Here is a 10,481-nt window from a genome sequence, read left to right on the forward strand (position 1 = left end):
TCCTGTGACTACCCTCAACCTTCTAAAGCATCCTGTGCCATTTGCAAACTGCAAACTGCAAACTGCAGTCTACACTAGTGTAGGGGGATTTCTCTAGAAACCACAGAAGTTCTCAAGGGAGGGTCAAAGCCGAGGGGTAGTGAAAGATGAAGCCAGAGGCAAAGTAGGAGAAGACCCTCCTGTGACACCTGGTCTGGGTGGGGGCTGGAGGTGCAGGAAGGGAGCCAGGGGGCCAGATCTGCCTGCCAGGAGGGCCTGCCAGATGCCCTGATGATCCTGCGAAATCTTACACCCTCTTTGCTCCCTACCAGCCCTGACTCCAGCTCAGGCTGGATTGCAATCTGCACAATGTGTCCCATTTAGATTGGATGGGAGGGGGGTGAGAACAGGAGGGCGGAGAGCACTGAGGAGGGAGTGCCCTGAAGGGCAGGCAGGAAGTGGTGGCCAGAGGAAAGTGGAGGGATAGAGGCTGGGGTGAAGGTGGGTGGCAACCAGAAGGGGGAGGCGGGGCCAGGAGAGCAGACTTGCAAAACCACAGATAATGTTCAGCCCAGCACAGTAGGGGTCAATTTGGTCCACTTGCTCAGTGACAAAAAAAAAAAAAAAAAAAAAGTGGGCTGTCACTTAAAGATTTTGACTCACAAGAGAGGGGCTGGTCTGGAGGTGGGAGGAGGGAGTGACGAGTCAAGGAGGAGACAGGGACGCAGGAGGGTGCAAGGAAGTGTCTTAACTGAGACAAGGGCAAAGCAGGAGAGGGTGGAGGAAATTCTGCAGGAGACAGGCTTCCTCCAGGGTCTGCAGAACCCAGAGGCAGCTCCTCCTGAGTGCTGGGAAGGACTCTGGGCATCTTCAGCCCTTCTTACCCTCTGAGGCTCAAGCCAGAAATTCAGGCTGCTTGCAGAGTGGGTGACAGAGCCACGGAACTGGTGTCCCTGGGACCCCCTGCCCGTCTTCTCTCCACTCCCCAGCATGGAGGAAGGTGGTGATTTTGACAACTACTATGGGGCAGACAACCAGTCTGAGTGTGAGTACACAGACTGGAAATCCTCGGGGGCCCTCATCCCTGCCATCTACATGTTGGTCTTCCTCCTGGGCACCACGGGCAACGGTCTGGTGCTCTGGACCGTGTTTCGGAGCAGCCGGGAGAAGAGGCGCTCAGCTGATATCTTCATCGCTAGCCTGGCAGTGGCTGACCTGACGTTTGTGGTGACGCTGCCCCTGTGGGCTACCTACACGTACCGGGACTATGACTGGCCCTTTGGGACCTTCTCCTGCAAGCTCAGCAGCTACCTCATCTTTGTCAACATGTACGCCAGCGTCTTCTGCCTCACCGGCCTCAGCTTCGACCGCTACCTGGCCATCGTGAGGCCAGTAGCCAACGCACGGCTGAGGCTGCGTGTCAGCGGGGCCGTGGCCACGGCGGTCCTGTGGGTGCTGGCCGCCCTCCTGGCCATGCCTGTCATGGTGTTCCGTACCACCGGGGACCTGGAGAACACCACCAAGGTGCAGTGCTACATGGACTACTCCATGGTGGCCACTGTGAGCTCGGATTGGGCCTGGGAGGTGGGCCTGGGGGTCTCATCCACCACCGTGGGCTTCGTGGTGCCCTTCACCATCATGCTGACCTGTTACTTCTTCATCGCCCAAACCATCGCTGGCCACTTCCGCAAGGAGCGCATCGAGGGCCTGCGGAAGCGGCGCCGGCTGCTCAGCATCATCGTGGTGCTGGTGGTGACCTTTGCCCTGTGCTGGATGCCTTACCACCTGGTGAAGACGCTGTACATGCTGGGCAGCCTGCTGCACTGGCCCTGTGACTTTGACCTCTTCCTCATGAACGTCTTCCCCTACTGCACCTGCATCAGCTACGTCAACAGCTGCCTCAACCCTTTCCTCTATGCCTTCTTCGATCCCCGCTTCCGCCAGGCCTGCACCTCCATGCTCTGCTGTGGCCAGAGCAGATGTGCGGGCACCTCCCACAGCAGCAGTGGGGAGAAGTCAGCCAGCTACTCTTCGGGGCACAGCCAGGGGCCTGGCCCCAACATGGGCAAGGGTGGAGAACAGATGCACGAGAAATCCATCCCCTACAGCCAGGAGACCCTTGTGGTTGACTAGGGCCGGGAGCGGAGAGAAGCCTGGTGCCCTCGGCCCTCCCCAGCCTTTGCCCTTGCTTTCTGAAAATCAGGTAGTGTGGCCACTGCTTCTCCTATGCACATCCTTTCACTGCCCCCTGACTCCTGCCCCGCCCTGTCCGCCTCTACTGCTTTATTCTTTCTCAGAGGTTTGTGGTTTAGGGGAAAGAGACTGGGCACTATGGACCTGACCTTGCACAAGCCATTTAATCTCATTCAGCCTCAGTTTCTCCATTGGTATGAAATGGGGGAAAGTCGTATTGATCTTAAAATGTTGAAGCCTCAGTCTGGACTCAATTAAAGCTTGTTTCCCTCTGCTGCTTTCTTAGATCTGCAACGGTCTTTTCTCCCTCCTTTCCTTGTAGTTTTTCCCCCCAACACTCTCTGCAGCTGTCGCTCCTCATCCCTGCCTTCTGGCACCAATCCCCTCCTAAAGCTCGTTCCCCCTCCGTCCATCCCTCCTTCTCCCCTGTCTACTTTCTTGTTCTGAAGGGCTACTAAGGGTTAAGGATCCCAAAGCTTGCAGAGACTGACCCTGTGTAAGCTCTCTATCCTGTTTTCTGAGTGTGAGGCAGGGAATGGGCTGGGGTGGGGGTGGGCTGTGTGTCAGCAGGTAATTAGCACTCCAGCCCTTAGATATGGGAGCTCCAGAGCTTGCCCTAAAATTGGATCACTTCCTTGTCATTTTGGGCACTGGGGCTAGGGTGATTCCTGCAGTTCCCCCATGGCACCACATCACTGACTAGATATGCTTTCTCCAAATTGTCCGCAGACCCTTTCATCCTGTCTCTATTTTCTATGGGAATTGGAAGGCAGCAGGGCTGATGAATGGATGTACTCCTTGGTTTCATTATGTGAGTGGGGAGTTGGGAAGGGAAACTAGAGAGAGAGGATGGAGGGGTGTCTGCATTTAGTCCAGGCACTGCTTGGCTTGCTCCCCAAGTCCTTCTGTCTCTGACTTCCTGCAGAACTGTGAGCTGAAGGTTTTCCTCGTCTCCCCATCTTACCCCATCACACTGATTTCTTTCTTGGGCACTAGTACTACTTGGTGCCAAGAGTCATGTTGTTTGGGATGGAGATGCCTGCCTCGCCTCTGTGTGTTGTACTTACATGTCTATATGGACAAGCCTGGCATGAAGAGCAGTGTGCCTGGATCATTTGGACGAACCTCCTCCCATCCCCCACTCCACTGCATCTCTGCTGTTCACACATTACCCTTGGCAGGGGGTGGTGGGGGGCAGGGACACACTGAGGCAATGAAGAATGTAGAATAAAAATGAGTCCATCCCCCCACTGGATTTGGGGGCTCCAACGGCTGGTCCGTGCTTTAGGAGAGAAGTTAATGTTTGCACCAGGCTTCCTGTAGGGAGGTCCCTCCCCAAAGCAGCTGGCGCCAAGGCTTGGGGGCGTCCTACGGAGCTGGGTTCCCGCTCCTTCTTGGGCTCCATGAAGGAAGTAAGAGGCTGGTTGAGAGCTTCCCTTGGCCCCTTTCTGGTGCCTCCCCACCTGGCTTCAAATTTATGAGCATTGCCCTCATCATCCTTTCTTGTTCCAGGGTCAGTGGTCCTCTTCCTAAGGAGGTCTGCTTGCCATGGGCCAAAAGGCACTGGGTGGGTTTTTTTTCTCTTCCTACCCTCAGGATTGGACCTCTTGGCTTCTACTGGATTGGGGATCTGGGAATAGAGACTGTGATGGGGCAGAAGGCATGATGTCTACACTGCCAGAGAGACTGTGAGGATGAGATTAATAGTGGAGCCTTTGTGAGCTAGAGGCGGGGAGTGTCTATTCCGGGTTTTGTTCTTGGAGGACTGTAAAAGTGAAGGACAAGACATGAGCGATGGAGATAAGAAAAGTCCAGCTTGATATGAATGGACATCTTGACCCTCCCTGGAATGGCGCCAGCTCTGGGAGCAGAGTGAGGAGGAGAGGGGAAGGGCTCCTTACAGCCTAGTCTCCCCATCTTAAGACAGCATCTTCCACAGAGTCACCTCCTCTGCCCAAAGCTGCCCTCAGAGCATCCAGTGAACGCTGGAAGAGGCTTCCAGAAGGGAAGAAGTTGTCCCTCTGAGGCCCCCGTGGGTGACCTGCAGAGACTTCCTGCCTGGGACTCATCTGTGATCTGGGACAGAAGCAGAGGAGGCTGGCTGCTGTGATACCCCCTGACCTCCCCCAGTGCCTTCTTCAGAATGTTTGCGCTGTCTTCTGACCCTGTTAGTCACTGTGGTTCATCAAATAAAACTGTTTGTGCAACTGCTGTGTCCAAAGCCTCTTCTCATGAAAGTGTCTTGGGATAACCTCCAGCTTGCAAATGTTTCAGCATGGTGAGGGGGAAGCCGTCAAGAGAAGTGGGAGCTAAAAGGAGGGGGCGAAGTGAGGAGGGAGAGAGGATGGAGGAAATAGGCACCAGGAAAGGGAAAGGATGGGATTTAGGTGCAGAGAAGAAAAGGAAGAAAAGGAACAGGGTAGCAGCTAAGTGTTGTGCTCTGAAAAGCCACAGAACAAAAGGACGCACATTTTGGAGGCCAGAACATCGGTCTGGGGAAAAATACTAGCATTTCTTGCCATGGAGGTAGACCTATTATTCATCTATCTATCCATCCATCCATCCATCCATCCACCCATCCATCCATCCATGCATCCATCCATCTACTCATTTATGCCTTTATTCATTTACAATCTCCTATTGATTGACTCACTTAGTATCACTTGAGTAGCCGCTGAGTTTAGACCAGAAGCTTGAATCCCTGTTCTCCAATCAGAATCGCTCTGGATGCTTTTGAAAATACCCAATTCCTGGGTGTCACCCCAGACCTATGTAGTGAGACTCTCCTTGACTCACCCCAGATATTTACAATTACTAAAAACTCTTCAGATAACTTTTTGGTACAGGCAGGCTTAGGGAATCTCTATCCAGATAGATTCTGCCCAAATTAAAGTGGGCATAGAAGACCAGAGGGTCAGAACCAGAGCCAACTGGGCTTTGGTGGTCATCTATTTGGGGGAGGGAGGAAGGGGCTGCAATGATCCTGGGGTTGGTGTGGTGGTGGGGCTATTCAGTCCGGAGGTGTTTGTCATCTTCAGCAATGATCTCCTGGGTATTAATAATGTTTGCAGACAATGCGAGAAAAAAATCACCGTAGTAGAACTGATAGTAACAAGAGAGCTCGCATTTATGGAGTTTTGCCACTGTGCTAAGCATTTCCCAAGCATCATCTCATTTAATCCTTGCAGCTGTCCTTTGAGAGGGGGCATTTTCACCTCATTTTGCTCATAACGAAGCTGAGGCTCGGAGAGGTTATTTAGACCTCTTGACCAAGGTCACAGACTAGTAGGTGGAAGAACGGGGCTTGGAACCAGCTGAATCTATCTGGCTCCCAAGCCCAAAGTCCACATTCTCGACCATAGTAAGGGGATGTTTCTCCCAAAGTACAAATGAGGCAGCACCAGGTATCTGGGAAAGTGAAATCTTCTCTGTGAGATGCATGGCACACAGTGGAGAGGGAATGGGGATGGGGAGGGAAATGATGGAGAGTACCCAAAAGACGGACGGGCGGGGGAGGAGAAGGGAGAGGGAGAAAGAAGAGAGAGAGGCGAGATAATGAAGAGAAAGATAGAGACAAGGGGGGAGAGAGAGAGAGAAACAAAGTGTGAGGAGAGAGAAACAGAGGCAGAGATAGTGAAAGAGAGAGAGAGAGAAGCAGGGATAGAGGAATCGGGAGAGAGAAAAGACAGAGGGAGAGGGAAGAGAGAGGGAATCAGGTAGACAGTGAAAGAGAAAGATAGAGACAAAGGAGGGAGAGAGAGGAGAGACACGGAGAAAGACAGAGAGAGATTGAGAAGAGAGAGAAACACAGGCAGAGATAGTGAAAGAGATAGAGATAGAGGCGGAGGGAGGGAGAGAGGAGAGACAAACAGAAGCAAAGATAGTGTAAGAGACAGAGACGGAGGGAGAGAAGGAGAAGGGAGAGGGAGAAAGAGAGAGGAAGGAGAAAGAGGCAGAAACAGTGAAAGAAAAAGAGACAGAAAGAGGAAGGGGGAGAGAAGAGAAAGGAGAGAGGGAGATTGAGAGAGAGGGAAGAGAGAGAAACAGGTGGAGAGAGTGAAAGAGAGAGAGGAGAGAGACAGGGACAATGGGGAGAGAAAGAAACACAGACAAAGACAGAGACAGAGACCGTGAAAGAGAAGAAGAATGAGGAGAGAGAAATAGAGACAGAGAGAGACAGAGAGGTGAGGACATAGGTGGGAAGAAGAAACGGGGAGGCAGGGAGGGAGACTGAGGGCAGGGAATCAGTGCCTGCTCTTCCTCTTCTGAAACACACCTGGGAAAACCTTTTGGGAATTTACAACGGTAACAACAGGCTATTGGAGCTACTATTACTATTATTTTTACAGATGCTGTAAAAAAACCTCAGCAAGTCTCCTGGGAAATCTGAGGTAAGCTATCCAAAACATGATACGGTTTTAGCTTTCCCTTGGCTGTGACAGCACTTACTAATTCATTGGTTCACACATGCCTTCATTTATTCACCTATTCATTCATCTGTTTGTTCCGCAAGTCCTTATTTATCACGTACGTGCCAAGCACTATGCTGGACGCGGGACCAAACGGTGAGCGGCCTCCAGCGGGCTCGCAGTCGGCTGGTGGAGGCAGACAGTGAAATGGGCGATTACAGCCCAGGATGTTGAGTTCTAAGGGAATGTGTGAAGTGTTCGAGGGCCTGTCATGGGGACAATGGAATGAATCAGGCAGGGTGTCAGGGGAGATTTTACAGCCACGGTGCCTGCCTGGAGCCTGCTCTGAAGCGTGGAGTGTGAGCGGTTAGTGGAGAAAATGTTCTGGGCAGAGGAATTGCCCACGGAGAACACAGCCCCTCTGAGGAACCGGAAAGAACACTCATCCTTGTTTTTACTCACCCCCCACCCCAACTCTGGGAGGTTGGCCAGTTAGAGGCACAGAGAAAATCTTGCCCAGTTCTCATGGCGTGGATGCCGAGAATACTGGGGGCTGGGACTGAAATCCAGGAATGCAGGTCTCTGGACAATTGATTGGGGGGTGTGCAGGGCTTTCTGTTCTTTTCTTTTTTTTTTGTCACTTCCAGTTTCTTCCCTTCCTGGGTTTGAGCTGAGCTATCTTCCTCTAAGTTATCTGCCAGGATCTCCTAACCAGGGGCTGGGAGGCCCAGGCCCTTTCACTCTGAGTTTGTTAAAAAGGGGCAGATGGATTCCGTGGGAAGATCCTCCCCAACTTCAGAAGCCGGGATGACCCCCAGCGCAATAAGCTTTAGATGTGACACACCTTCCTACCATCTCAACAGACACCCTGTCTGCATTCCAAGGAGTTCAACGCTCGCAGGGCCTGATCTGGCAGGTCCAGCTCTTCTCAATCATTGCGCAAATGGTTATGAAGTCTCCAGGCACAACGTTGGAGACAGACACAAAGATGTGCCCCAGGGAGCTTGAAATCAAGTGCACAAGAAAGGAGGTTCTCAGATGCTGAGCTCACTCTAGAAGCTTCCATTTCTAGTTAGGGTGTTGGAGTATCAGTAGAGTGCTCATTTATTTATTCACTGAATCTTGTTTTTTTTTTTTTTCAGTGTCTGCTTTGTGCCTGGGACTGTCTTAGGAGCTGGAGATGCTGCCGTGAACGAGACACACCATCCCTGCCTTCATGGACCAACTAGAAGCACCTTCTAGGCTTACTTTCTCATTGAACAGAGGGGTAAACTGAGGCCCATGGTTGGGAGGGGGAAATGATTGACACATGGTCATACAGTGGGATGGTGGTAGAAGTGGGACTAGATCTCAGGTTTCTCACTGCCAGGCAAAAGCGTGTTCTGTGACTCTAGGCTTAGAAAGGAGAGGGAGTCTCTTATTGAGAATACACAGGGCAAGTGGAGAGTCAGATCCATCATGAGCCACCAACTGGGAAGCAGGAGGGCACAAAGGTGCTTGAGGATCATTCGAGGTTTTGTTAATAAACCTTTTACTGCAGAAGAGTTTTAGATTTACAGAAAAATTGCTGATAGAATACAGAGAGTCCTCATATATTCCACACCCAGTTTCCTTTACTATTAGCATCTTAGATTAGCAGGACGTGCTTGCCACAATTAATGAACTGTATTGATACCTCACTATGAACCAAAGTCCATCCTTTGTTCAGACTTCCTTACTTTTTTAGCTCATGTTCTTTCTCTGTCCCAGGATCTCATGTCAAATACCACTTCACATTTAGTCATCATGTCTCAGACTTCCCTTGGCTGCGGCAGTTTCACAGGTTTTGTTTTTGATGACCTTGAAGGTTTGGATGAGCATTGGTCAGGTATTTTGTCCCATGTAGAAATATCTTTCTATGTCCATATATCAGGCACATGCTTGGTAATGAGAAGAAGCAATACATGATATACAAGTGATTCCTGCTCTTTTGGAGTTTAACAATCAATAATAAAGTGCAGTAAGCATATTGCAGAGGAAGTACAGGATGCAGAGGGGACAAACACCCATATTCTGGTCTGCACCACAAAGGGGTCCCAAGACAGGGCTAGTGCACTGGCTTAATGCGCAGGCCCACGTTCAGTTCCACAGGGGTGTAAATGTCTGGCATTCTCCTACTTCCAAAGCCACCTTAGGGTGCATTTTCTTGCCTAAATAACTGGAAACCTGAGGACATGAGACAAAGGACTATTTGTGCTCAGTGAGCATCTCCCCCGATATTGTTCTGTACTTTATTACTTAGTTGTATGGCACATCTCTTGCTACTTGAGGCTGCTTCTTACATGGACAGTGGATAGTCAGAAATGGATTCGTCAAACCTACTTGAAGTACCCCACTTGGCCAGCATCCTAGTACTCCTAGCCCCTTGTCCCCTGAGCATAGGGAACAGGTCTCTAGAAAAGCCCAGATTTGGCCACTCTGTCTGGGCTCTGTATTCCTTCTCATCTCTTCTGCTCTCTGGGTAGCTCCTCTAGACTAGGGCTACGTTTATGCATAGGCAGGTGCTCAAAGGATGTTTGTTTAAATAATTGAACAATTGAATAGAGAAAGTGCAAGAGAAAAGGTGAGAAAAGCTGGTTTTGCTTATAGCAAACAAGTTGATTGCTTTTAAAACAGCCCAGAAAGATGAAGTTAAGACTGGTGCTGCAAGAGACACACTGAGATTGATGAGTACTAAGATTATTAACCCCTGACCCAATTAACCCAAAAGTTCTGGTTCCTAAGAGCTGCCCTCTGGGGACTCAGCGACAGAACAAAGGATGGGCTAGACCATGGTCCAGGGGCTCTTCTGATCTTCTCAGTAGAATTTCTCAAATTATGGCATTGTGGCGACTTGTTCAGGGTTCATGCTGGAAACTATGTCTTCAGGTCTCTTTGGCTGGATGATGGTTTGCAAAGCTGGTTGGCTTCCTGGGGAAGTTATTGGTGAGCCAACTAGAGCTGACACTGAGTCAAACAGTTTCTGGGAATCCATGTCTGGACATCCACTGTTCATGGAGGAAAGACTCTTGTGGTGGGGGTGGGGGATGTACCGATTGAATAGAAAATAAGATCTTGGATTTCCCCCTGTATAAAAATACTCAAGGAAAACTTCTCTTCCGTTCCCTGAGAAAATCTGGGCCACATTTAAGGGCATCCAGGAGGATTTGGCAGTCTTTCTTCTGGGTCTGGAATATGTTCCTAAGGTCACTAGGTCTTCCTGTATGATAGGGATGAAACTGCCTCTGATGATAAGAGAGGGACCCAGGGAGGTGGAGGTTGCAGCGAACCAAGATTGTGCGATTGCAGTCCAGCCTGTGTGATGCAGTGAGACTCAGTCTCAAAAACAAAAAAAAAAGAAAGAAAGAAAGAGAAAGACCCAGGCTTTACTCTACGTGGACTGGGTCTGGTCTCTGGCAGAAAAAAGACTTTGGTAGCAGGGCTGGCTAGTGACCCAGAGTCTGAGGACTGTCACTGCAACGTGCCAGGAATGAAGATAATGGATGCAACCCTTGCCCTTAGGAAAACAGATACACTAATATGGTGGTTAGCTGGCTTCCAGGATGAGACCTGGAAGCCCTTGAGGATTCTTAGGATTCAGCTGGTTGCAAGCTCTGTACTGGGGCACTGTCAGGGTCCCTACAAGGTGGTGGTTACTTGCTGTGCAGATAATAAGCTCTTTTTATACTTGGAAAAAGCAACACACCAATTACCAAAGGAATTGACTAAAGATAGACAATTGCAGGCTGGAGAAGGAAGTCATTTCTACTCTCATGGTTTCAGGAGCAGCTCAGTGGGCTGACATGAGGAATGCTACATAATTGAGCTGCACAGAATTGTCCCTCCAGTCCCATTTCACTGGTAAAGAAAGTGGGGCCCTGG

General features: G+C 50.4%; 1 protein-coding gene across 1 annotated transcript; it reads left to right on the forward strand.

Moving 5' to 3' along the window:
• The first annotated feature begins 596 nt into the window (after positions 1-596).
• Positions 597-4,379, forward strand: APLNR (apelin receptor). Its single transcript, XM_037999316.2, has one exon. The coding sequence runs from the start codon at positions 970-972 to the stop codon at positions 2,110-2,112; it is 1,143 nt and encodes a 380-aa protein (XP_037855244.2). The 5' UTR covers positions 597-969; the 3' UTR covers positions 2,113-4,379.
• Positions 4,380-10,481: the final 6,102 nt, after the last annotated feature.

The sequence above is a fragment of the Chlorocebus sabaeus genome, chromosome 1, assembly GCF_047675955.1.
Source record: "Chlorocebus sabaeus isolate Y175 chromosome 1, mChlSab1.0.hap1, whole genome shotgun sequence".
In the NCBI taxonomy this organism is placed as follows: domain Eukaryota; kingdom Metazoa; phylum Chordata; class Mammalia; order Primates; family Cercopithecidae; genus Chlorocebus; species Chlorocebus sabaeus.

Bases quoted from the DNA above. Each gene is read 5' to 3' on its own strand.
- APLNR (XM_037999316.2), top strand. From the start codon at position 970: ATGGAGGAAGGTGGTGATTTTGACAACTACTATGGGGCAGACAACCAG.